The sequence below is a fragment of the Camelus bactrianus genome, chromosome 12, assembly GCF_048773025.1.
Source record: "Camelus bactrianus isolate YW-2024 breed Bactrian camel chromosome 12, ASM4877302v1, whole genome shotgun sequence".
Lineage (NCBI taxonomy): Eukaryota > Metazoa > Chordata > Mammalia > Artiodactyla > Camelidae > Camelus > Camelus bactrianus.
In genome coordinates this window covers 60,451,615-60,479,486 of record NC_133550.1, presented here as the reverse complement: position 1 = coordinate 60,479,486, position 27,872 = coordinate 60,451,615, and the positions used below count along the sequence as shown (strand labels likewise).

Below are 27,872 nucleotides of genomic sequence, written 5' to 3'. Positions count from 1 at the left end.
TTAGTCTCCTTTTCTGTGGCCCCATAGCATCCCTCACCTAACATTCTCCTCAGCTCAGCATGGTTATTCCTCACCTGTCTGCTCCTTCTGCTTGTCTTCAGGCCCTTGGAAGAAGGGACCACATGTCTCCTGCTCAACATCCCCAGGAAACCTACTCTGTGTACCTGACACATAGTAGGTGCTTGATTTGTTAAAAGAATGGATGAACAAATGAATTTAAACTGTGAGACTTGGATTTCATAAAACTTGAAGCAAAATGTTCAAATCTCTGCTGTTTCACTTAACTTGATATATGACCTTGGGACTTGGTTTATAGCCTCTCCAAACCTCTGTTCCCCTATAGGAAAAGATAGTAATATGCAGGATTGTTAGAATGATAAGTGTGAAAATCTGTGTGAAAACAACTTGCATCTAGAAGTTACTCCCTAAATGCTTGCCAAATCTGTGGATGAGAAGCAAATAGCTTTGGTGTGATACTCTCATTCAGAAAGGTCATATCTTGAGTCAAGGCACAGTGGTTAAGATATAGTCTCTTTGATGAGCTGCTGAACTAGACTCAACTCTTCCACCCACTCCCTATCATTCAGAATCTTAGGCCAGCTATTCAAACCATTATGTGACTCAGTTTCCTCATCTGTAGAATGTTTCCTTCCTCCACAGGATTGTTGTGGGACTCAGCTTAGATCGGTGCCTGTTGTCATTACTTTTAACACATAACACTGACAACCACACTGCAAGGCACCTGCCAGTGGTCCTCCTTAACAGATAAAGAGAGATTTCTAGAGAGGTGAAGTGACTGCCCAAGGTCATACAATGAGGAAAAGGCAGCCTTGTGCTTCAAGGCCGGGTCTGCTGCACCCAAATCCCATATTATTTCCACTCCATCAAAAAGGGAGCTCAAAATAGGCCTGTGGCATTTCAGCTAATTTCTCTAAGCCCTTACCAAGTCACCAACCACAGGCACACAAAGCTGCTTCCCTAAGAGCATCCATTCAGCAATTGCTAAGTATGTGTGCCTGGTGGATCCAAACCGTCTAATGGGGTTTGCACCAAACCAGCCTGGTCTGCAGAAACCTCAGGAGAGAGCTAGGTTAAGATGAGGGAAATGGAGTGGTACATAAGTTAGATGGAAGAAGAATTTGGAGACCAATCTGGATTTAAATGGGGGGAGGAGAAATGCAAGGCAAGCCACGTTAATTGAGTGCCTACTATGTACCAGATACACCACTTAAACCTCACTATAATCACTCAGCCCTTATTTATCAAGCATCTATTATGTATCAAGCCCTGCACTAGGTCCCAAAGACATAATGGTGAACAAGACACAGCTATTGACCTCAAAGGGCTCACAAGTCAGTGTGAAGCTGACACATGCATGAAATAAAGTGCTACAGATGGGATGGTAGAGTCGGAGCAGGGCGCAGTCCTGCTGAAAAGCAGGGAGTACCAGGGAACAACTTCAGAAAGGAAGAGGCAAAACTAATGTGCTCATTTTACATATGGTGAAACTGAGGCTCTGGGAAGCTGGCTTGTTTAAATCGCACAGAGGCAGGCTGTTCCCCCAGGCCTGCTGTGTCTCCAGAAGTGTCTGTTCTCTCCACACCATCTGCCTAAAGCTGTTACATCCCCTCCATCAGCCCCTTTCCTTTTCTCAATGATTATCTGGCTAGAAGATTAATCAAATGCTGCTAAAGCTGCAGCCACTGTCCGTGGCTAAGATGTTAGCAGGTTCTGTGGACAAACAGAGGCTTCTGAGCCTCTGTTACTGAGCAGAAGATTCAGGGGTTGGTCAGAAAGGGATGGGGGGAAGGAATAAGAGGGAGGGCTCTATCTCTAGTCTGAAGGGACTTCTTGGACAAGTCAAAGGCAACCAAGGTGACAGGAGTAAGTGAGAGCAAACTTCTCAGGCTCATGTGGCTGCACCCAAAGCTCTCTTCACTGCCCCCAAAAGGTCCAGCCCATCTAAGAGGCCTTCTTGCTGGCCCCTCACTTTTTCCTCAAAGATGGAAGCCAAGAAAATCACTCACCTGAACCACTCACTGAACTTGCTATTTTCCTTGGTGAATGAGATCAGCAGATCAGTACCTCTTCCATCCCAATTCCCACCCATATCCTCAAAGGACATGAAACCAAACCAGAGCAATCCTCAATCTGCAAATGTAGCTCTTGCTATACCCTAAAGGTACTTTAGCAGAGTTTGCTGAAGCCTTAGTCCTGTTCTCCAGACACCAGGACCCTCTCCCAGGTGCCAGGAGCACAGCATTTACCCCTCATAGGAGTCCTTCCCTTCTGAGAAGTGAATACAGAGTAAGAGAAGGAAGTTTTATATAGAGTGGAGAGATAGGTAGTTTTTCTACATCAAAAAGGAAAAATGCACCAGCTGTATCTGCAGACCAACTCTGGGCTAAGGGAAAGAAGTTAGCAACACCAAAGAAAGTTTGTTTTGAATTCAGTCATCTTTCATATGCTCTTTGATAATCACCAAATCACTGAGAAATTGTCAAGCAAATGATCTCCAGACAAAAATGGAAGGGAGAAGAAATTATAGAATATTTGAGCTATGAAATTGAAACATCTCTAACCCCCAATTGACCCATCAGACTCACACCTCTCTCTAGGCTCCTCCCCACCAAAATTAAAAACAGTGCACCTACATCATGCCTCATGTGCTCTCCCCACCTAACTATGAAACTGATCAGAGAGAAATACAATCAGTAGCAGAAGGAATCTAATGGACTTCTTTTTCCAGGGGTCACATTATCGAAAATTTGCACAAATAGAAACAAGAGATGACGCTTTAATTAGCCCAGGATAACGATTCTGCTGAAGAGGGGAAGGTTGCGATGTGTCTCAGTATTCACAGCAGGGAGATTCTTATCTCTTCCAATCCAGTTTACAAATGACATGGGAAACTTAAAAGGACTCACGTTTCACCCAGTTCCCCGGCAAACATATTTATCGTTGAGATGAAATCATTGCCCGAGCTCCAACTGCCAGCCAGTCACCCTTTTGCACACTTTTCCATGAATAATCTTTCCAAAATGTCTCCTTGTAGGAGGAAGATTCAGAATTTCACGGAAAACTACAGAGAAACACACACAGTGCACTACACACCCCTTGTTAGCCAGAAAGAGACAAAGAGATGAGAGAGGAACGACCAAAGGGAGACAGAGCTAACAAAATAAAACAAATCCTCCAAACAGCAAAGTGAAAATGATTTAAAAGACACATAGAGACGGTATCTGTAATTACCCATCCAGGCTATATTTTCACGGCTTCCAGGCAAAGAAACGGCTGGTTGAAGTTTTGTGCCCGTCTAATTGTGATGGGAGGGTTGTATTTGAAGCTCTGGGCACGTAGAGATGGAATGAGAAGGAGGCTGAGCTGGAAGAAACACCGAGGGGGGAGGGATGGGGAGCGAGTGTGAGAGAGGGAGAGGGAGCGGAGCTATCTCTAGCTACGCCTTCCTCTAAGCTCCGGGAGCCCAGAAGAGCGCTCATTTTAGGATTTGGGAGAGGGGTAAAAAGAGGAAAGGCAGCCCGTGCTCCGCCCTGGCCTTGCTGTCCCCGAAGGGAGGGAGGACTCTGGCCCGCGCCCCCCTCCTGGCGGGCCGCCCCGGGAGCCGGGGAGCGCGCGAAGCGGGCGGCGCAGGGAGCTGTCCAGTTCAGCACCACCCGGTAATGCAGTAGGTGGGAGCGCCTCCGCCGGGGGCCGAGCCGGCAGGGAGTGGGGGGGGCAGGCGGGCGGCCCATCCTGCAGCAAGACGCCGGCTCCCTTGTTTCCAGGAGCTTTGCAGATAGGGGGAGGGAAACCCGCCTCGATTCTCCGGGAGAAACCCCCTCCCTCCCCCACTTCGCCAACACTACCACAGCCACCAACAACAATAACCGCCGCCGCTGCTCGTCCTGCCGCCGCCGCCGCCGCCGCCGCCGCGCCTGCCCGCCCTGCTGCCACCGCTGCCGCTGCCGGGGCAAAACCATGGAAGGCGAGACCCCCGCACCTGTTCAACTGACATCAAGGGCTTACAGAATACTGGGAAGTCTGGTCTGAAACGAAAGCGCCAGAGACCTCCCAAGGAAGAGAACTGGCGGAGCAAAGGATTTTCATGGCGCAGGCCGCAGAGCCGAGAGCGAAGACGGAAGGTTGCATCTCGGCTTTTACAATCTCTAACTGTCTAGGTCCCGACCATGAGAGATTGTGTTGAGAATGCGGCTGTTCCCTGGTTCACTGTGGAAGCCATCTCCAAATTAGCTATCACATATGGAAACTGGAGACCAGAATTTTAGGAAAAGAGATTAAGGCATCTCACTTGGGGGGGTGGGGGGGTGTCTTTTTATTTTTTCCTTTTTTTTTAAATCACTGCAGCTGGAACAGTTTCTGATCTCAAAAGGCAAGCCTCTCTTCCCGTGTGATCTTTATAATTTACACTCTTTTCCGTGAGCTTTCTTACCTCCTTTTTTTATATCTCTCCATATTCTCTATTCACACATATAGCCATTATATTAGTAGTGGAATTATTTTTATTTTTATTTTTTTGCTTTAGTACTCGCACCCTCACACACACTCTCCCGAGAACCAGAAGTCGGTTGGGTGTTTATATAATGAAGAATTATGGGGCTGTTTGATCGAGGTGTTCAAATGCTTTTAACCACCGTTGGTGCTTTCGCTGCCTTCAGTCTGATGACCATAGCTGTGGGAACCGACTATTGGCTCTACTCCAGAGGGGTTTGCAAGACCAAAAGTGTCAGTGAGAATGAAACCAGCAAAAAGAACGAGGAAGTTATGACCCATTCTGGATTATGGAGAACCTGCTGCCTGGAAGGTATTTGATTTCCCATCTCCTCCCCTTCTCCACCCCCCTCCCCTTCTCACTCCCCCTCCCCACCCTCCTCCAAATAAGTCCCCCTTACATTCCACCATTTTCTTACTTCACTCCTTCCACCACAGATCAAGGCTGGTTGGGTTAGTTTCAGAAGAAAGAAAATCAATAAGCAAAAACCATACTCAACTCTCAAGCCTCTACCACCCCCCTTCCCCCAAACCTCTTCATTGGAATAATCTCTGATATGATCAAGACAACAAGAGATTGTCTTTAAAAGTCAAATGTGCTCCACCTGCTTTGGAATCATTAGGATTTGCCTTTTGAAGTAGCATTGCCATCTATGAGGGGGTAAAAAATAATTGCATCTCTCAACTCTGCTTCTCTTTTCATAATGAAGAATTCCAAAATGCTCTCCCTATTCCCTCCTCCTCCCTTTACTCCCCAGAAGTCCCAGACACAGCATCATCTGCAAATCTCCTTTTAAAAAAATCTGTTGTTTCTAAGAAACCTTATTTGGTAAATCCTAATTATTCCAGGATCGCAAGTTGAGTTCAAGAGCATTTCGTAATGTCTATGAGCCACACATATCATTCGTTCGAGGCGACCGGCTGCGTCTGTGTATGTGTGTTTTAACGTTTACAAAGTCTAAAAATACGTACGTCTCTCACAGGAAACAAGCCCAAGTTCTAATAAACAGCAATTCACTGGCAGGTTAGGCTGAGAACCAGTTCACTTCCACGCAGAGTGACATGTCTGTTATCCAGAAGAGAGTAGAGTCAGCACTGCAGCCAGCTTGGGAATCAGACATTGTGCAGGGAGACCGGGAGGGAGGCGAGGGCTTGGGAGGCTGAGGGAGGACAGGGGGGAGCAGTGGGGCGGGGGTGTCAGCTGTTTGCCTTGATCTTGCAGGATCATTGGGACATGTGTGCCTGTGCATGTGCTGTAGGCAAAGAGGTCCCCACAGTGTAAAGGCTGGGAGATCAGGGTACAGATGAAAGCATGTGCTTCTGAAACACATTAATAAGCACAGGGGAAGAAGAAAAACAACTCCTGCACGTCATACAACCTGCATTTAGCAACAGACTTTAATATGAGGGACTGCATTTGAGAGACTATGTCTGTGTGTACAAGCCACAGCCACCCATAGAAAGACGCACAGATTTACATGTTTCTGAGTGGAAAGGAAAGCTTATGTTCTATGCTTCTGATATGAACCAATACGGAGGCCGTTTGAGGCAGCGTCGGGGAACGGGGACTGCAGGATTGTTTGTTAAGCTCAACATGGGATGGTGATGCAGGGAGTTGAAGCCAGGAGATGGAGAAGAAGAGAGGGAAACAGAAGGAAGACGATGGGAGAAGGAGGACTGATGTGGCCCCAGGGTCTAACCCAAACTGAGCAAAAGCCACTCTTTGGGAAATGGTTACGTCTGGGAAACGGCAACAATTCCGTGCCCCCGCTCCCAACATTCTTGGTGCAAATGGTTGAGTGATGGCTGAACATGTTTTGAATAGCTAAGTGACTTCATTGAGCGATGGTCTATTTGACGCATACTGCATTTGGTGCCCTTTCTCAATCCAAACTGCTGCCTTGAACATAGTCTGCAGAGGAGCTCTAGGCTGAATACTATATGCTCTTCCCCAGCCAGAGAATCAATATCGGGAAATTAATAGGCACTGTTTTAAACATACCGCTCCTTTAAAAAATGAAGAGCCTTTCATGCAGCTTGTCATTCACAGTGGAAAGACTTCCATTTAATTAAACATTGATGGCAGACTTTTATTCCAAAAGAGAAGAAAAGCAAAGTGAATGAGGATCGCTATAGGGAAATGATCATAGTAGCAATTTACCTTCCTCGGATTTTAGTTAGACAGATGGAGATAGGCAGCCAAGAGATTAGAGGAAAGACAGGACATGGTTTTAGGAGAAATATTCCCAGAAATTGGTGAGTTGGTATAAATTACTTTCTTATCAGGGTTTTATTTGCAAAGTCTTAATACTGTGATCTTTTAAACATTTTATAATTCCCGGAAGGCAAGAGGACTAGAGGTAGCTTTGGATCACTTGTGCATTAAAAGTCTTAAGTATGTTCATTAAAATTTTGCTTGGCATCCACATTCCCAAATGTGCTGCCCACCCCATTCACCTCTCTCTCCAAGTCGCAACCCCAACTCTTGCTCCCTGAATCATCCCTAAAAGGGTTGGAATTGCAGCACTTCCCAAGAATTGTGTGATGTGCACGGGAGCCCTGCGTTTGGCTCCTCTCCCCAGGATTGGGCCCTCCAGGCAATGGGGAAGCAGAGGGGGCGAGGGGGCCGGACCAGCTTCCCTTCAGAATTGCTATTCCTTTTCCACTTGCAGCCAAGGCCCAGGTAGGAAGGGTGGGTATTCAGGGCCCCAGTTCAATCTGACCTTTAATTTCCAAAGCCTCTGTCTATATGGGGTTTTATAGGCCTGGGACCCCTTTAGGAGATTGGGCCTTCATCACTTAGGAAGTGGTTTGAAGGTTTTAAGCCACACATTTTCAAAGACTTGCCCTGATTTCCAAAGACTACAAGTGCCCTAATTCCCAAAGGTTGGCGTAGATGGTTCTTGTGGGGCGTTTGTGTGCTGGCTTTTTCGAGCATTCAGAATAGGGTCGGCTTTTATAGAAATCAAGTTGTCAGGATCCCCCAAACTATGTATTTTTTGTGAAAAATTAGACTTTCACAGAAGTTCCCCCACTACCTGTTTCTTGTGTTCCCTCCCTGTACCCAAAAAGTTGTGAACAGATTTCAAATCTTCTCCCCAGGATGCTCCTAATGACTCCAGGTGAAAAACAGCCCTGTCTTCTTATGATCTCTTTGGCTCTCGGGGTTGCATTAGGGCTTTTTGTATCCTGAGATGATTTTTTTCATTCACTTCTTGATAAAAATTAAGAATCAGAAAATATTTCCTTGCCTCTCTGGCTGCTTCCTTTGGAATGAATTCATCTGCTGAGGAATGAGCAGGGACAGGACCACCTGTTAGTGGGAGACACAGCAGGGAGGGGAGAGGAATCAGGAAGAAACCACAACATTTTTCCCCCTCTGCAGAGTAAACAGCAGTAGTGTCTCTGTGTGTGAACTTGAAACTCCTAGCAAACGAGTGACCTTAATGGGATTTGAGGGGGTGGGAGATGGTCTGCACATGGATGGATACAGGGAGGTGGAGAGCGATAGGAGAAGTTCTCAAACTTTTCAGGAAAGCTGCTTTAAGAGCCTCCAAATGGAAAGATGAATTGGCTCTTTCAGGGAAGAGTTCAATAAAATCTTCAACAGGAACACTAAAACGGCTTTCCCAAGCATGATGTCTCTGGGCCACGCACTGGCTTGCTGCTCAGGATATTAACCTCTGTTGTCACCAAAAGGAATCATTGTCTCCAGGGGCAGCAAAAAATTCACTCTTTGTGTTTATTCTCTCCTGCCCTCTCCTGCCCACTGTCTGGGCTCCATGCCTCCCCCAGAGGATTCCCAGCCCTGCAGGGGAGGAGCCAGCAGCAGTACAACATGGTCCATAGCAGAAACGCAGCCTCCTCTCTCCCTCTCTCACACCCTTCCTCGCTGTGAGGCAGAGCAGTCATCTTTCTCTGTCTAGACTGTTCAAGTCCTTCTGTAGAATTCCTAAGCTCCTCTGCCTTCCTGGCTTCTCCTCTCTTCCCCTCCACATGCTGCTTACTCACAGTGGCTCTGCCATCCGTTCTCCAACCCTATTCTCTTTAACTCAGAAGTGTCTCAATCTTCCTGAACTATCTTTCCCAAGTTCCCAATTGCAAAGCCTTTGCTTGGCCCGCAAGGTGGCGAGTGCACCATGCTGGGTTCAGCCACGGCTCTCTTGTTCTGCAGAAGGAAATCTTTTATTTTAGGAATGCCCACTGCCTTTCCCAGACACTCTTTCCTTTAAGTGTGGATAAGCTGAGTTTGGAAGTTATTAATGGACCTTCATACCGTGTACATATCTCTCCATAATCTCCAAGATAATTTGACTCTCTTTAGGTACGTTACATACAGTAGGTGCATAAAAAATGTTAATCAATTGGATGATTCAGAAATTCTTAAAATGATTGAAATGAATTCAAAGATCATAAGGACATGTGGCAACCAAGTAATCCAGAGACAGAGAGAAAGGGATGAGGAAGTCAGGATGATTTATTTGTTCTTCCTGGAACTTCTCTTTTAAAAGAATAATAATGAGTCATGAATTCAGTATTACAAAATAAGAGAATTCAAAAGGAGTCAGTTAGTGGGTTGCCCAGCTCCTCATTAGCTAAAGAAAAATTATCAGTACATTCAGCCTCTACAGGGAAGGAAAAAAATAACCCATTGATTTTCTTCCCTCTTCAGCTTTTATAGTATGCCAAAGTCTAGTTTGATCTTAATACTCATCAGAACAGACACTTCGGGCAGAGAGCAGGCATCATGGACCATCCCTGTTTAGCTTCCCTGAAACCTTCCCCAGAATTGTTCACTAAACCTCCCCACCAAGTTCCCAGGACCTCGAGAAATTTGCCCAGGATCTTAGGTTCTGATCAGCAGTTTTCCAGAGAGCCAGGCCCCACATTCCTAACCCTTCTCACCTTATAGGACAAAGCTGACTCCTTTACTGAGGAACCAGCCCTGCAAGCCATAGCCCATTCGTATTGCCCTCCTGCCCCTCCCTTGATAGGTAAGCAGACTGGGGCACCAGGTGTGATGCCAAGGCCACATGGGCAGAAGGTGGCAGAGCCAGAACTTGAATCCAGGCCTCTTATTCTACCCTGCCAACTTCCAGAAGGCTCTACGCACAGACTCTGGTCTTCTGCGGTCTTGTGTTCATATTCACTGCCAGCATGGATTCTATTCTGTCTGCGATCTCACTGAATGTCCCCACTGAGCGCCCAGCCCAAGCATACCCGGACACCTGAGTTCTGACCCACCTGACTCCCCAGCCTGCCACTCCCTCCAGCCACCCACATCTTTCAGGGTGACAACTCTGTCATAATCCCCTCAGTCCCATGAGGCTGAGGGAATGCAACATTGAACTTCAGGCCAGACTTACCATACGCCTCCTTGGTTTCGCCCTTCCATTTTGAGAGTGTCCTCCATGTAAATGACCTGTGAGGTTTATGTTTGCAAGCATTTTTCAGAAGATGGCAAATTTATGTCCCCTGAAGTCATGGAATTTTTCAGATGCAGCTTTGTGATGTATGGTCCTGTTGAAAGAATTTTACAGCCACCCAGACCTGGGTTTGCTTCAAGCACTGCAGCCTTATGAGTTATGTGAGTTGGGGCAATTTACTTAACCTCTCCAAGCTTCAGTTACCCTTTCCACAAAAGGAAGTATAATAGCCTTCTCACAGAGTGGCTGGTGGCTTAGGGATTAAACCAATGCGTGTCTGTCATCTTCTTTCGTGACCACCAGGTTTGAAATTACAGTCAACAGCCCTACCGCATATCCCTCATACATCCTTTTGTTTTGTTTTGCTTTTTTTTCTTTTTTTACATAGTACTTCCCACCTTCTGGCACACTATGAAATTTAGAAATTTACTTATGCTGTTTGTTGCCTGTCTGCACCACTAGACTGTCAGCCCCATGAGGGTAGGGATTTTTGTCTGTTCTGCCCATTGCTGTAGCCACTGCAGTTATGATGGTGCAACATGTTAACCCACCTTGGTTGGCAAATGAACAAGCCCACCACTGTCCACTACAGGGAGGGCACTGAAAAACGGTGGGCCCTTCGTATCATCAAAGGATTGTTTTTAAATTACAGACCGTAAGCAATGGTGGCAGAAGCATCTTTTTTTTTTTTCCTGACATTCCAAAAAATAAATAATGGACTCAACACAGAGAAAAGAGAGAAGAGGGAGACAGGGAAGGAGAGAAAGGGGAATGAGAGAGTTTTGACACACAAGGGACAATAACAAAGAAGGATAATCAAAAAAGAAAGTGATCGGAAAGAAAATAAACACTGAGAAGGAGGCGCTGGGGGGTGAACGTCCTCTAAATAGATCCTGGCCATGCTTTCCTCTGTCCACATCATCCAGAGTGTCTGTCACAAAGCTCCTCGGGGACAGCTTCCCATGAGTGTTCGCTTTCAGGTCAGTGGGGGAGGAGGAGGTATATAACCTGACTGATAATGCAAGAGATTTTTTAAATGGCTCAAATTTCATTGGTTCTATTTGGCCATGAATATATATATAAGTACTTTGGCCCCAAAACCCTTATTCAGATGAAATATGCATTTTTAATTTCCAGATTAGTTTACAGCCACAGATCAAGCAATTCCATCACTTGTTTATTTTGTTTGTTAAATCTTTGATGAGTCCCTGCAACATGCCAGGTGCTGGGCCAAGGATTGGGGTCGTGGTAGGAAGTCGCTTCCTTCAGGGTCACTGCCTTCAGGGTCCCTAGAGCCTTCTGGAAGAGACAGATCCTACTTCAAAGCTTTCTCCAAAGTATACAGAATTATAAGACTCAAGGCCGGTCACATGAGACTGTGAGTTTATGATATTAAGGCCATTCTAATCAGAGAAGGCTTCCCTGAGGAGGTGAGAGGTGAAGAGGTATCTGAAGCATGCATAGAAGTAAACTGGGTAAAGAGAAGAAGGAACATTCTAGGTTGGAGGGCAGCAGGCGCAGAGGTCAGTGAGGAAGAGTAGGGGCAAGTAATGGGAGGAGGCCAGGGTGGCTGGAGGACCCAGATTCAGGGAATACCTGGTGGGGGGATGATGCTGGATGGAGGCCGAAGCAGAAGTAGTTAGGACTCAAAGGTGTGGACTTTGTTGGTCTTGATAAAGAGTTTTCTTCTTTGACTTCTGGCTTCTTGCTTATAAGCTGTGTGACCTTGAGCTGGTTAATTCTGTCTCTCTGCCTCATCTATCTAATGAACCTAATAACGCCTGCCCCTAGGGGCACTCCCCTTTTCTTCTTTGTCATGCTCTTACTACTTCCTCCCAGATCTGAGCCTGGTGGTCACTTTGGCCTCAAAACTTACCATTACAGTGCAGAGAAGGGAGGAAATAGATTGGTTTAGCTCCAATCAACAAAATTCAGTGGAGGTGTTGACAACTGGTGCCAATTCTGCACTAAACATCGAGAGGCAGTGGTGAATAAGCCTCACCCTCCCTCAGGGCTGTCCAGGTGAGTCCCAGCAGGGAATCCCAAAGAACAGGCATCTCACAAAATGACTCCACTCCATGCAAGACATCTGACATCGCCTGCTGCCATCTCTCCTTATCACCCTGCCACAAACTTAGAGAGATTCCAGGCATCTCTTACAATCAGTTAGGATCATCAAGGATTTGAGCTGGAATTGGAATGAAGCTCAGTCAAATCCATCAGATTTTTTTAAAATAGGAATGAGAATAGAGAGATGCGAACTGTGTTCCCAAGGCCAAAAAATGCCTGTTATGGAATCGTCGGTGAGATCTATGACCTCGCCAGAAGCCTGGCCCTTTCTCCTAGGTATCTAAAGGGCTCTCATCTCCCAGTTCCATCTTCTCTTAGTTCTGACGCCATCAATTACAAAAATGAACTATCTCCTTGAAGAGCTTTCAAGGGAGGGGAACACAAATTTAATGTACACATCAGCTGTAAAACACTGTAATTTCAGAAACCTTTGAAACTTAAAACATATGCCTCAGCATCAAAGGAAGATGGTAAGCTGTCTTGCTGGCAGAGAGAAATGCAGGCGAGGTGCTGAGAGAGCCCAGGGAATATCTCATTGTGTAGTAGTGCCTGTCCCATGACTCAGGAAGCAGCACAGAGAAGCATGTGGCCTTATGAGTGCTTTTCTTGACGAGGAAAAGGGCGATAGTTGATCTTTGTTCCACAGCTGTTCCCCGACTACTTGCCAGGTGCTGTGTGAGAGTCTAAGACAGAGTCAAAGTCTCAGTCTCCCCTCAAGGAACTTCTAGTCTAGTAGAGAAAATATACCAGTGAACAGACGATGATGATGGCCCAGCATGAGTCAGAAGCACAGGGGATTCTGGGAGCACAGAGACGGGGGAGGAGGGGATGCCAGGGAAGATGGGGTTCTGAAGGATGTGTAGGAGTGAGCAAGTTAGGGAGAGGAAGCGCACTTCAGACAGAAGGAACAACATGTGCAGAAACATAGATGCCGGAGCGGCCATGCCAATGGTTCAGTGTGGCTGGAAGGTAGAAGACAGGGAAGGCACAGTGTGGGAGGCAGTGGAGACGTGATTTCAAAGGGACAGAAATGGCTCACAGGACAGTTTGTGTTTCCGCGTGGAAAAAAAGGGAGGCCTATAGAGGTGGTAAGCAATGAGGGTCGCAACTGGCTTTGCCCACTAGTGAGATCACTGTATGTTCAGAGACCCTAATGGATGTGATCGGAGTGGGTGAGACTTAAATGGGAAATTGTGAGGGGGGAGCCTTCCTGACCAGCCTGTCTAAAGTAGCCTCCTGTCCCATTACCCAATTTTATTTCCTTTTCTAACATTTTAACATTGACTTTTTTCTTTTTACTTGTTTATGATCTGTGTCCCACTAGGAGACCATGAGTAGAGGCCAGAGGCTGTGTTGGCCTTGGCAATGAAAGCGTGCTTAGGAGCTGAATGTTGAGTGAATGACTAGGGAAATGGTGCCTGCCCTCAGGGAGCTCCCAGCTGGGGAGGGAGGGAGGTGGGCTTTTCAACAAAAACTCCAAGCCTCCTCTTGACCCATTGTCCCTCTCAGGTTTGGCTGGAACTGCAGCAGAAGGACACTTGAGAAGAGGCTAGGGTTTCCCTAACACCCCGCAATCTGGGGTGCTCTCTGGGTGCCTCCTGGGCCACAGCTTTGCCACAAAGCTTCAGGAAGCTGATAAGCCACTGCGAGCCTGTTCCCTCCTGGGCAGCTGTCCCCTTTGCTCGCAATCCAAATCCTTGCGTTATCACCTGGCCCGGAGGTACTGACTTAGCCCTGGGTCAGCCTCTGAGGAGCTGCCTCCCCTTTTTCCTTATTGACACTATATTTATTCACTCTTCCCTGAACTTCCTTGACTTTGGGGAGTCTTCCAGCTGCTCACAAGGATGCGAAGGATTAGGTACAGATCCCAGATGCATGGTTGCTAAGGGATCAGCACCTTGCTTTGCTGCTGCATTCACCGTGCAATCAATTTACACATCCCAGGGCCAGCCTCTCCCCAGTCTTGCCTTGGGGCAAAATTCACTGACGACTGGCTGTTCCTGAACCCTAGACCTTTCTTTGTCCCAGCTTTGTCCCCATGCTCTCCTTTCTCACTTTCTCTGCGTAAAGTCATTCATTCTTTTCTGCCATGTTTTTCCCTCAACCTGGATCTCTGTCTGCACGAGTCATCTTCTTTATCCTTCTTGACCTTTCCCTAAGACAGAACTCTGTTCCTGAATTTTCCTCCAATGTATTTTGCAAAGGTTATTTTGAAAAACGACTATTCTGGCATTAACACCAATAATAACAATAATAATAACAAATCACTCATTGAGCCTTTCCTTTGGGCTGAGCATTGTTTAGATGCTTTCAAGAGATTAGCTTTTATTTAATCTTCACAATTTTGAAGGTATGTGCCGTGATACCCATTATCTCCATCTTAAGAGGCTCAGAGAAGTTAAGCAACTTGCCCAAGGTCACACAGCAAGTGGCAGAGCTGGGATTCTGACCCAAGCCTGTCCAACCCCAAAACCTGGGCACAACCTTCTATTATATGAATTATATTTACACCTTCCCCTTGGTCCCCAAACCTATAAATACATTTCTTTGAGAAGCTGAAGACAAGGCTGAGCAGAAAGTGCTGTTTGTACTCTGTGCATGATTAAGAATTCCAAACTTTGAAGCTTAAATTAGGATGTGCTCTTTACTCAAGGCTGAGTAGGGAAAAGTGGAGGGGTTGTCAGGTTTTCCCTTCGGCTTTGAAAACAGAAGGATGCCTCAGTGTGCATGAACAGCCCTCTCTCTGCAGTTTGTGGAAGGGAAGGAGGTAAAGTCATGATATTCCCTCTCCCTGGCCGTCTGCCTAGAGGTCCACCCCAACCGCATTCCACTTGTCTTCAGGACTCAGCTAAGTTGTCACTTCCCTTAACAGTTCTGCCACCTCCCACCCTGTTTCCTCCCTCTTTCCTTCCACAGCATCTATGCATGCCTCCAACACAGCATCTTCCGTCTTCTCTGTTGCCTGTTTCCATTTCTGCCTCCACCTCCAGACCACGAGTTCCCAGGTCCATTTCTTCAACAAAATGTACTCAGTTACTGCTGTGCGCCAGTGACCGCCCTAGGCTCTGGGGCCCCGCCCTCTAGGAGCGATGGGGACACAGGCAAGCACACACAGGGGTGGAGAGATTGTTCCAGGAAGAGGTGTGAGAGGGCATGGGGTGTTTGGGGGACCTCAGAAGGGTTCTAGTATTGCTGGAGGACCAGGTGTGGGAGGAGAGGAAGGGGAAGGTATTAATACTGAGAAGTGAAATTAGACAGAGATGGTTCACATGTAAAGAAGCCAAAGAGGAGAATTTTGAGAAGGAAATGATAGGATCAGGTTTGCATTTTATAAGGATGGCTCAGGAAGCCGTGTGAAGTTGAGATGGGAAGAAGAGGAGGACAGAGCAGGGAGTCCAGGAAGGAGATGATCACAGAGACCGGTGAGTGATGAGACAGCTGACCCAGGGCAGGGGCAATGGGGCTGTCAAGCAGAAGAACAGACATCAGAGGGTCCACAGGACCTGGGATGGTTGCTTGTGTTGAGTAAGGAGTGACAGTGAATGACCTCCACTGAGACAGGTCAAACAGGAGAAATTTGCAGGAAGAAGATGGTGCCTTTAATCTTGGATAGAGTGATGCCACACCTGTGTCTCCAGAGCTTTGCCCAGTGCTTGGCACATAGTAGGTACTCAGTCACTGTTGAATGAATGAATATAGGGAAAAAAACCTTGCATCTGAGATTATGGTGCATATTTAATCTCAGATTTTCCCCAGCATCATCATAATGAAAATGCGCATTATGTTCTAGCCAGGCCTGGAGTTCGGGTCAGCTCTGGCATCGGACAGACTGGGTTCAAATCCCGCCCCCCCACCCCCACCCCTTGATCCCTTACCAGCTTTGTGGCTTTGGACAAGGAACTTCACCTTTCTAAGTTGATTTCTCCGGGTGTAAATGGGGGAAAGTGTATCTCACGCATGAATTGGTTGTGAAATTTTAGTAAGATGCTCCGAGGAAAGTGCTTAGCAAGATGCCGGTCCATAATAAAAACTCAGTAAATGCCAGGCGCTGTTATTATCGGTGGGGGGGGGGTTACTATTGATCATACCAACAGTTGCCCACGGGGACCTGCAAGCGAGTTATGTTTGGCCCTCAAATGTTCTACAAATTGAGAATTTTCCTATAAAAGCTCTGTCTTTGGCTTCCCTTGGGGGAAAAAAATGTCAAGAGTTTTGTAACCCTGGGCCCCCTTCTGGCTTGGAAAGTCCCCAAAGCTCCCGAGTGTCTTTTGAGGCTGCTGGGCTCCCCTGGCCTTCCCCTGGCCTTCCCCTGGCCTCTGTAGGCATCCGAGTTTGCAAACGCTCCTCTCTGCCAATGGCAAATTACAGGCAGAGTCTTTGTCTTCTGAGGGCTGAAAACGTAAGCAAAACACCACCAGCCCAGGCGGAGCGTCGCAGCTAACAGAGTGAATAAAGCCATGCATCTGGAAATAAATGCATCAACGTTCAGCATTCCAGGCAGTGCTTGCTGATAAGATTCAGGTGGAAGGCGATCCTCATCTACTCCCTTTTACTCAGCATCTCTAGGGTAAGTTGTTACTTTTAAAATGAGAGGCTCTCGCCCATTTTGTGCCACCCTCACAGCTTCTTTTTTTCCGAGGCTGACATTTTCTGACCTTGACCCCAGTTCGGAAAGTGCACCCTGTTGTGCCGATCACGTGGTGGGCTTTATTCAATAACTAAATGGTAGACGCCAGGGAGACAGTCTACCGTTGTTTGTGCTAGCCGAAGAGAGAGAGAGAGAGGCGGGGGTATTTCCGGAGAAGGTGGGATTCGCTACTTAAAATTTTTACCTCCTATTAAGGAGACTTCATAGAGAAGAAGGGAATTTCACGTGTTTCTTAGTAGAAAAAAAAAAAAGCCTAGCAATATCTCTGAAAGGACGTGAACTTAAAGACACGCAGTTTGATCTGGGAGAATGGTCAGATCTGATCCAATCTGACAGTTTTTGCATGTTTGATACGTTGGGCCCCGTGTTAATTCGTGAGGCACAGAAACAAGTCAGCTCCTATGGGGGCTGATCTGCCTGATCCCCTCCGCTAACAGTACCCAGCGTGTTCCCAGTCTCTCTTGTCTATTTTATTTTCTTCCTCACAGTTTACGTTCCCTGAATTTGCCTACAGTATATATTATTTCTTTTCCAACCAGAATATAAGGTCTATGAAACCAGGACCCTTTTCAGTCCTATTTACTCCAAAGCCCAGGACTAAGATCAGCACCTGGCACCTACTAGGTGCTTAGTCAATGTTGATTGGATGACAGAAGACATATCCCTGCTCTGAAGAAGACTGAGGCATAGAAGAGACAGGCATGTACTGAGATCATTCCCAGCGATCTCAGGCACTGTGAAGGCCTGTGTCAGGGCCAGACAAAAGAGCAATTCTATTTGGGGAGGTGGGGAAGGGGTCCTAAGGAAGCGCCCTCTGAAGTGGGTTTTGGAGGATGAATAGGAGTTTGCCAAATAGAACAGAGGAGAAAGGCCCAAAGCAGATGAAAGAAATTAAATCAACTGAGGCTGCCTCTTAAAGAGTAAGGGCAAGGAGAGAACGGAGCACTTCTGGGTCTAAAGCAGTACTTCTCAAATTTCGGTGTGCACAGTGATCCCCTAGGGATCTATCTTGCTGAACTGCAGACGCTGATGCGGAGGTCCAGGTTGGGGCAGAGCCTGTGTTTCTGGTTCTCAGGTGGGGCTGATACCACACTTTGAGAAGCAAGCCTTTGGAGCAGTGGGCTCTGATGAACATGGAGCTAAATCCTACCTCTGCCACTGGCAGACTGGCCCTGTTTCCTCAGCTCTAAGAAGATGATGACCACCTTCCTCCTAGGCACCAAATAAATTCAAAGTGCCTGAATTTGGAAAAGCTGTCAGTTCAGCCCTGAGCACTTCATATCAGTGTATTTCAGCTAATATTGGCATTAATGGCTAAAGGTGATTGACTAGAGGTGTAAGAGAAAGGGACGATTTTCCCTAAGAACTAATGTGTTTGAAAGTCCCCTGTGTGTTGGGCCCATCCTAGGGACCACTCATGCATCACCTTCCTCAAGCCACACAGCACTCTATAACGTGGGGGTAGTATGGTGTCACTTTGCCAGTAAGAAACCAGGGGCTGTGTATTCATTTCCAGCATTCCACACGTGCGTTCGCTGCTGTAACAAATGACCACAAATTAGTGGCCGAAAATGACACAGACTTATTGTCTTACAGTTCTGTAGGTCAGAAGTCTGAAATAGGTCTCCGTGGGCTAGAATCAAGATGTCAGCAGGGCTCTGTTCCTTCTGGGGGCTCTAAGGGAAAAGCTGTTTCCATGCCTTGTCCAGTTTCTAGAGGCCACCCACATTCCTTGGTCAATGGCCCCTTCCTCCATCTTCAAACCCAACAAGTCAGACAGAGTCTTTCTCATACTGCAGTCCTCTGATGCTTATTCTTCTGCCTCCCTCCTCCATTTCTAAGGACTTTTATGACTATAGGGACTCCTGGGTAATCCAGGATAATCTATTTTAAGGTCAGCTGATTAGCACCTTTAATTCCGTCTGCAAATTTGATTGCCCCTTACTATATGAAACATATTCACAGGTTCCAGGAATTGGAACCTGTACATCTTTGGCAGGTCACTATTCTGTCAAGTACAGGGAGTGAGTGCTTAAAGAACTCCCCTAATGTCACAAGCTTAGAATCTTTTCCCTGGTAGGGATTTTGGAGCTTTTATCAGAATTAGATTTGACTATAAGCAACAGGAAAAAAAAAAATTAACAGTGGCTTATACAACAAAAAGTTTATTCTCTCTCAAGTAGACTAATCTGGAGACATGAAATACAAGGCTTGTCTGGAGGCTCCACAAACTGGTTAGCAGTTCAGTCTCCTACCAGCAACCTGCCCCACCATCTGTAGTGTGTGGCCTTTGACCTCACAGTCCAGAGTGGCTGCCAGAGCTCCAGCCACTGCCTCCACATTCCAGGCATCAAGGTGGAGGATGGCACAAAGACACAAAGGCAAAAGGCACCTGTTGCATAGCTCTTAAGAAGTTTTCCTGGAAGATATCACACAACATTTTTGCTTCGGTCTCATTGGCCAGAAGTTTGTTATGTGGGACCACACATTAGCTAGAAGGAAGTCTGGAAAACATAATTGTTATTCCAGATAGCCACCTGCCTTGTGAAAAATGAGAGATTCTATTGCTACAAGGGAAGGAAAGAAGGAAGGCAACTAGCGATGTATCCAGGAAGCTCACCTAGTCCAGACCCTCACCTTATAATCCAAGAACTTGAGGTCCAGAGAGGGGAGAGACCTGGTGCCATGGAGCCAGCTTGCAAGAGTGCTGGGTCTAGAACCCACATGCCTTGGTCCCAGTCTAGCGCTTAGCTTCCAGCACCTCACACAGTGCCTGGCACACCATAGGAGGTGAGTAATGCTTGTGTAACTGAAGGGATCTGGCCGTTCCAGTGCACCAGCAGTCCCCTCTGGACCGCACACTCTGCTGCTGCCTCTTCAGGGCAGATGCAACCCCACATTTAGGAGGCCTGGCCAACTTCACTCCAGGATCTCTTCATCCTCCTTCCTCCCAGCTTACATCCCTGCTTGCACTGTTGGATAAGCTCTGGGCTTCTCTATCTGTCCCACAAAGTCCCATGAAAGGGCAGTGGGATTTGGCAAAAGAGAATTCCCAAATAGCACTGAGAAATGGAGATTATTTTCCCCTTTGGGATTTTCTGTATGACCAGGAGATTCTACTTAGAGATTTATATCTGGGGTGGGTTGTGGCAGGAAACAGTTTCTATCATCTTGGCATTCCAGTTTTCATTCTGACACAGTGAAGGGAGGGATGCGGACTGATCAAAGCCAGAAGCCACGTGGCAACCCTCGCCTTTTTCCCACGGGCTGCAATGCCAAAGGAGCGCCACTGGCAGCATTTGCTCCCCTGCCAGTTCAGACATGCACAGAGATCTGTGTACTCTCCCATACCTCTCTGTTTTCAAGTCCTTGTCCACCCAACCAGACAGTAAGGGTCCTGAAACATGATGGTGTCAGGTTGGCCTCTGTGCCCCTTGCCTGGCGTGGTGCCTGGCACACGTGGACACTTGGTTAAGAAATGGGGGATTGACCAGTTGGAATGAAGCAGCTAAGGCAGTGTCTGGCACATGGTGGGCTCTCAGCAAAATCTTTCCATGAATAAAGGAAGAAAATGAGGACAGGAAGAAAGGATAGAAGGACAGATGGAGGGAGGGAGGGAAGGAGGAATAAATTGGTTGAAGTCTTGGCTTGCCATAGAAGCAGCAGCTCAGAGAAGAGGCGACTCTCCCGCCTTCGGTCCTGGAATAGCGAGTCCCTCCCCCAGGGACCAAGTTCACAGGAAAACATGAGAACCCAGAAGGTCTGTTTCAAAGGGCTTCCCCTCCAGCTTGAGAGCACTGTGCCTTTCAGGCTTCCCAACAGGCCTCCGCGGCCATGGTACCTGATGCCAGGGCTATAAGGACGTGACCAGAGGCAGAATGGGTGGGGCGGCTGATATGAGGGAAAGAGGGATGTAGGGGAAAAGGAACCCCCTCCCCAACCCCATGCCTAAGTCAGTGGCTTTTCAAGCCAAGGGAGAGGAGGAGACAGGGACAGGAGGGATAATGGGAGGCAGAAGCTCAGCACAACGAGGTTGGTGGGGGAGGGGCGAGAGCATGGAAAGGATGGGCAGAGGAGACCTGGGCATGGAGGTCTGTCTGCTCTTGGAGCAGATGGAACATGGGGGCCAGAGAGTCCAGGACAGCTGGTCAGAGGGAAGAGGAGCAGCACAGAAAGTGGGGAGGGGCCTGCCTCTCCCCAGGCAGGGACAGACACCCTTTCCAGCTCCAGAAACACTGCAGAAGGAGAACTCGCTGAGACCCGGAGAGCAGAGAGAACCACTGGGCAGGGCATAAATACTTGTGGAGTGAGTGATGAAGCCACAGACCCTGTGGCCAGGGCTCAGGCTAAAATTCCAGGCCAGACGACAGAACCACACACTGGAGCAGCCCAGGACCATAGATTTTCCTTAGAACCCAACCACTTCCTGCCCTAGTTTCTTCCCAGATGGATTCGGCAGCAGGATCCAGCAGAAAGAGCCCTGTTTGGGCATCAGACGGGCCTGGGTTTGAATCCTGATTAGCCCTGGATCCTCAGGCAGGGTGGCTAATCTCACTGAACGGCCATTTCTTGCCTGCAACATGAATAATAATATTTAGCAAGCAATGTGTTATAAAAATTAAAATAATCTGCATAAGGGATTTGCACACAGAATAGGGGCTCAAAAGATGATTGACGTTGTTTTAAATCAAGATATCCCATCCTTCAGTATTTTGGGTACCACCTGCATTATTTTTGCCATATCCAGGTACCACCTATATTGTTATTAATCAAACACCTATTTTTAAATTGATCTCAATTTTAGCTTCATTCTAAGCAATAATATCTAAGGAATCCCTGGTTTAATGCTCTAGTTACATTTGTGACACACATTAAAAATACTCAGATTAAATTTGTTTAAGTGTTCACCCCTAAACCAACTAAGTTCATCTCGGATACCAAAATAGCCCACCACTCACTTTGCAAGAGCACCATTGTGACTAATAAACCATCCACCAGCTTTGAAAGAGGGAGAGACGAGTGTCCATCCATCCCCATTACTCATCAGCTTTTTTCTTTAGATGATAAAGGGGCAGTATGATGGAACGCGAAGAGAAGGTCAGAGGCCAATCCTTAGAAATTGCTTGAACTACAAGAGCCGTTCGGTGGCATCAGGAACCCTTAGCTCTTTGTTACAATCTGACCCATTCTTCCCTCTAGGAAGGACAGTGGTGTGGGTTACAGTCCACAGAGAGAGAGGCCGTGAACCCGCTTCCCTTGTTGACACGCTGGCTTGAGCTAGAGGGTCTTCCCTTTGTCTTCCTGCAGGGTCTTCAGGAGATGCCCCCTCCCAAGACCACCAGAGTGAGAGGAATTAGCTCTTCCCTCTGCATCTACCAGAGGTGAAGGGATTTCCTTCTTTACGCTAGAGTCTTTTAAACATAGAGGGATTTGCCCCTAGAGTGAAGAGGCACTATGAGATTTCTCAGTAATGATTGTGACCGGGGGCAGAGGGGGAGAGGAAATTCAACCTTTTAATAACAATGACAACTGTCTCATGACAGCAGTGGCAGAAAGGATTTGGGGGCATATAGGATGGGTTTGAAATAATGTGATCAGAAGAGTCTTAAGGGTCAGGAACCCAGATGTGGGGTCAGAGCAGGGAACACCGGTATCTCCTTCCTTACCTTTGGTCCTGACTCAATCACTTTGTTTGGTGGGCTTCACGCCCCTCACCTAGGAAGCACGCTCTGAACTTGAAGTGTTGAACTTCACCCCGAGCCTGTTTATCGGGAAGATCCAGCACTGTCTCGTTAGAGTTTAGACTACTGAGAAGAGACAGTGATTTCTTAAACAGTTGAATGAAGTAACACATTTATTAAAGATATAAACTAATTTCTGGGCATTAATGTGAGGGCCTGGAAATGAATCACAGGGTCTGTGCAACCGTGAATGGAGAGACCAGGAAAGAAAGGCAGGAGGCCTCAAAGAAAGAGTCGGGAGCAGCATGCCTCCCCTTCGGAGGGGCCTGAGCGATCATGGACTAGTTGGCTCTAAGAGCCCCCTTTGGGATGGCAGGCGTGGGGGAAGTAAGTGTTCTCGCAATGAAGCTGATGGGATTTTAATAGCCAGACAGATGGTCTGAGAAAAAAAGAAGATTTTTTTTCAAATGAGGGAAAACACTTTCATAGCTTCCCTTCAATTAAAACAAAATGAGAGCCCTCCGTGTTGGGAAGATTTATCACCATTATTAGTATTGTCACTTTGGAGGTCTTCTTTTTAATAATTGCATGATTGAGCATCAATGATAAACTAGGGTAGTATTTTCAAACAAATCAGAGGGTGTATCTGTCCACTTTCAATGCAATTATTATTTTGGCTTCATTGGATCTCACAGTTTAATGATTCCCAATCATTGTGTGGTTGTCCTGATTTATGTAATCAAACATTTATCACTTATTGGATTTTTTAGTGGCCAGTCTCCTAACGACTGCAGGTTCCATACAAGCCATGTGTGAGCCACCAGCAATTCTCAAAATCTGTTATCACAGAACCTGGGAAGAAGAGGAAATGCATAGAAAGGAAGTCTTCAAAAAGAAAGAGGATAGAGAGGGAAGGAAAAGGAGAAAAGCAACACCTATTTGAGCACTCAAATGTTTTTATTTTATCCTCAGACCAACATGCAGAGTCTGCTTTAGGAGCCCCATGTAGCCGATGAGGAAACGAAGGAGCTGAAAGATTAATTGCCCAGATTCACACAGTTAACAGGTGCAGAGGTGAAAGTCAGGTTTAGGACTCCCTCTTTGCCCTCTTTACTCCAGCCTGGGACTTTCTTCTCTAAGCATCACCAAGCTATGGGGAACATCCCCATCCGTGGAGATGGGCTGTGTCATAGGGCTCCTACAGTGAGTAAAGAGGCAGCAAATTCACCTGGGAGCACTGCCTGCTGGCCTGCCTATGTCACATTCCCCTAATTCAATGATCAGATTCCCCTATGGGCTGAGCACTGTAAAGATAAGTTGATGGTAGAGGGAGAATTGAGCCCCAAGAGCCAAAGCCAATGCTTTGGCTGTACCAGAAATACACACCATGGAGAGAGGAGGAAGTGACATTCCACATGAAACATGCATGTGCCGAGCACACATCTACCATGGGCTGGCCACTTTGGGGGCTACTGTGTATACCTTATTTCATTCAATTTCCACAACATTTCCTGTGTAGCAGTGATTACCGTGACAAAGATGAGAAAACTAAAACCAGAAGAAGTTAAGTGATTTTTTTTTCAGGCTAATTATTGGTGGAGTTGGAATTTAAACCCTATCAACCCAATGGATTCCAAATGGTCAATTTTGCTTCAGCATCTGGGTCATGAATTTTGCTAAAAGACAAAAGGAAGAAGTGGGAGAGATTAGGGATATGACCCAAAAAGAGATTGAGAATAAAGGCGGCCCAAGGGGCTATGGATTTAATTCCTTTCCAGTCCAAAAGCTGACACTCCAATTCAATTCAGCAGGCCTTCACTGGATGTCACCAGTGTGCACATCATGGTGCTTAGGTACCAGAAGCTGATCAAAGATTTGGATTACTGCCTTCTTCCATTTTAGAAACATTTCCTCTAAATGAAGAATTGTACTTTTTTCCTCACAAATGATTAAATAATTTAGTTGCTCTTCATCCTGCAGTTTCCAAACATAAAGAGTCTGGTATCTTTACGAGGACATCGGGAAGCATTTTCAATATTCTCAGGTGCTGCATCAGTTACTTTAGACTGAGGTTTAAACCAACTACAAGTGATGCTGGAGGAATGAAGAAAAAGGAAGAGTCACAGAAATATAACCAAAAATAGAAAAAAAATGAGAGGGAGAGAGAAAGAGAGAGACAGATCTTGAGCTTCGAACTTATGAAGAAAAGATAAAAATTCTTAAAATAATTTTTAAAATAGGAAAAGATTTTTTCTATTTTTCTTTCTTATTCTTTATAAAGGCTAGAACTGCAAATATAGAGGATGACAGGGGGAAAGAATATAAGAGGTAAAGATCAGGATCGGAGATGTTCACATACAGTGGTGGTAACGGTAGTGGTAACAATGAAGGTTGTGATGAAGATGGTGATGGTGGTGGTGGTGATGCCAAAGGTGACTAACTGGGTTGAAACTGGTGGTGATGGAGCTGGTAGTGATGATGCTGATGGTGACAGTGATGAAGAGGTAGCCATGAAGGTGGTGGTGCTGATTATGATGATACTAGGGATTAACATCGTAACAATGGCTAACATTTAGAACATTATTCACAGTATCCAAAGCCTCTCAACTTGCATGACTTCATTTTAGAAGAAAAATCCTATTCACATCAATATGCTAGATTTTTTTTAAAACAACAACTATTTCTAATCCTACTTCCACCCTAAGTATCGCCCCAACACAACCAAGTTCAGAGAAAAAGAAACAGTGTGACGGACTCTTTCTGCATCAAGCATTAGTGGACATTTAGACAAGGATGAATGGACAGTTATGGAAACTAGAGCAGTGCCACAAAAGCCTTCTCCAGTCTTCCCTCAACCAGTCGCCCCTTCCCCAAGGTTATTCATCCAAATTAGTGCCCAAAATTGATAGTGCGTAATGCCCTTGTCAGCTGATGGCTCTTTAGCAGCTTTTATAAAATGCATAAATGATTGTGGTCTGGTTCCAGTGGATAAATAAAAATCATTTGTGATAATTGAAACATATTTACTTTTTAATTAGGTAGCAGCCAAGAATGAGGAGTCCACGGAGAGTCATCTCCTATAACCTCTTAAGGAGTCCTACTGATGTAGCAAGGGGGGTGTTCAGTGGCAGGTGCATTTATTTGCTCTTTTCCACACTTTCCAGTAAGGACCTTTTTGTCCCTGACTGTCAGTCACCCCACTTCACTGGAACTATTCACACATCATATTTTTTATAAAGAAAGAAAATTCAAACTGCTGACAGATATGCTGTCAACAAGATGATTTCTTTAAAAATAACCTAATAACTGCATATCAGATGAAGTCACAGGCAGCTGTACCGTTTCCTCTGGCCATGCCAGGTCCCACGGTAATTGTGTGCTCTGGGTTGTGCTGCAGACTTTAATTGGGAATGTTGGCTGTGTCAGAGGGCTGGACATTCCAGCAATAACACAGAGTGTCCTTGGGAAGAGCAGGGGCAAGGAGATGGGTGACCTGAGTAGGGTTTGTGGAGTGGGAGAATCAGGTCATGTCACACCATCCCCGTGAGTGTTCTCAAGCAGAGAAAAGGTTGACATGCAGAAGTGAAGCTGGGTCTTCAGTACTTTTAGAGAAGGGGCTAGTGTCCTGTGTGCAGGATGAGGAGGTAATGGTTCTGGCTCCGGTCCATTGGGATGGAAGGTGGGGAACAGGTGTGAATGATTAGCATGGAGGCGGAAATTAGGTCAGATCCGTAGTGTGGGGAGGTGTAGGGGGAACGTTATCGCATGTGCATGGCGAAGGATGGAGGCAAATTGGGTCACGTCTTTGTGGAAATGATGAGAGAATTGGGTCAGAACTGTGGGGGAGAAGGCTCGAGAATTGGGTCGAGTCTTTGGATAGAAGGGGGAACTGGGTCAAGTGTGAATGTGTGGACAGAGGGTAGGTCTAGAAGGTGATCTAGAAAGTGGGCTGATTCTCTAAGATCAGAGGTGGAGGAGAATGAGGAAGCAACTTTGACTCACACAGGGGTTAAAACTTGAACTTCTGAGTTGTGGTCATTGCCTCCCAATTCCATTAACTTGTTGGCTATCCTCCTGTAACGTTAGACAAAGTAAGGTTTTCTTACTCTTACCCCGAATTAGGTGTCTTAAATCTCCACCAGCACAGGATGCAATTCACTCTTCTGTACTTTGCAAGCTAGGTTGGCGTTTGGGAATGTAACAGTTCCATAACTTGATGTGGCCTCATTCCACCTGGGACGTATGTCTGGTGAGCAGCCCACCTCCCCTCCGGGTTTCCACTCATCAACAAACCCAACACCAATTCCCTCTTCTCTTCAACCACCAGCATCATCATGGCATGATCACCACATGACTTGGCGCCTCAAAATACATTTTGTAAATAAAAGCTGAGTAATAAGTTCATTTTAGCAACCTCCACACTGGCTTTGTTTGAATCCATGCAATCATGGGGCAGTCGAACCACAATAATACTCTAAATTGTACCTAAAAGGAATGTACTTTTATTAATTAGCTGCGTTCCCATTGGCTACTTGGTTGAATAGAACTATTCTCAAAGCCAAAACAGAAATGGGCAATTCACAGCTCTGTCTGCTGTGAAGCTCTACAGAGAAAATTGATTAAATCCACAGAACTTTATTATGATTGAACAGAGAGCCACAGGGTCAGCAAACGCCAGTGTATATTTCTCTGGTAATTTCAGTTTCATTTATGCCCATGTGGGTTAAGTAGGGTTTCTATTGAAACGTACAGTACACCCATGACCTGCCATGTCCTCTGGGGACCTATGTAAGGAGTTATAATGAATCTGCTTAGATAGGGCTACATTGGTTAAATCTGCATTTCAGCTTCTTCCGAGAATTCCCTATTGATGTGGCTCACAGTGATTAATGGGATAAGCTTGTAATAGGCTTCTGTGGCATATGGACCAGTCTGATCATCCCAGAGGAAGATGAACGTGTGGACAGTACAGAGGTGGGGAAACCGTATCATTCTCCGTGGACCAGAGAATGCTTAAGGGAGAGATTAGAACGTCAATGCTTCTTATTCTTAAGATGACATTGGTGGTATTTTGGAATTACCAGGATAGATACCTGACAAATAACACTTTTAGATCAGATCATTTGACTGGTTTTTCTTGACTCTCAGAATCTTTGGATATAGAAGGATCTTGCAGATTCTGAAAGCCGTCGTCACCAGGAAATGAAGAGAGAGAACAAAAAGGGAGTCATTCTCTCTGCAATTCAAATCAAACCTTCAGTTTCTTCAGCAGAGTTATTTTAAGTCATTCATTATTATTTTTGCTCTGAAGCGGAGGCTGTTTGATACTGTAAGAATGTTAGAACCAGGAAGAGTAAAGAGGACACTGAAGTATTATTCTTGCTGCAATTTCAGATGAATCTGGTGCTGACAAAAGATTTTTTAAATACACACACGCGTGCGAGTGCGTGCATGCATGCACAGAGACAGACACACACACACTTCATGTTATAAGAAGCAGAAAGAGAGACAAGTCTTCCACCAGGCAGCTGAGGGAAA

The 27,872-nt window shown here is 46.2% G+C and overlaps 1 protein-coding gene across 1 annotated transcript in view; it reads left to right on the top strand.

The window, feature by feature from the left end:
* The first annotated feature begins 4,364 nt into the window (after positions 1–4,364).
* CACNG2 (calcium voltage-gated channel auxiliary subunit gamma 2) overlaps positions 4,365–27,872 on the top strand; it is a 104,176-nt gene continuing 80,668 nt past the window's right edge. The window contains exon 1 of the mRNA XM_010960418.2: positions 4,365–4,822. Coding sequence (XP_010958720.2) covers positions 4,612–4,822 — 211 coding nt within the window. The 5' untranslated portion in view covers positions 4,365–4,611. The remainder of the gene's footprint in view (positions 4,823–27,872) is intronic.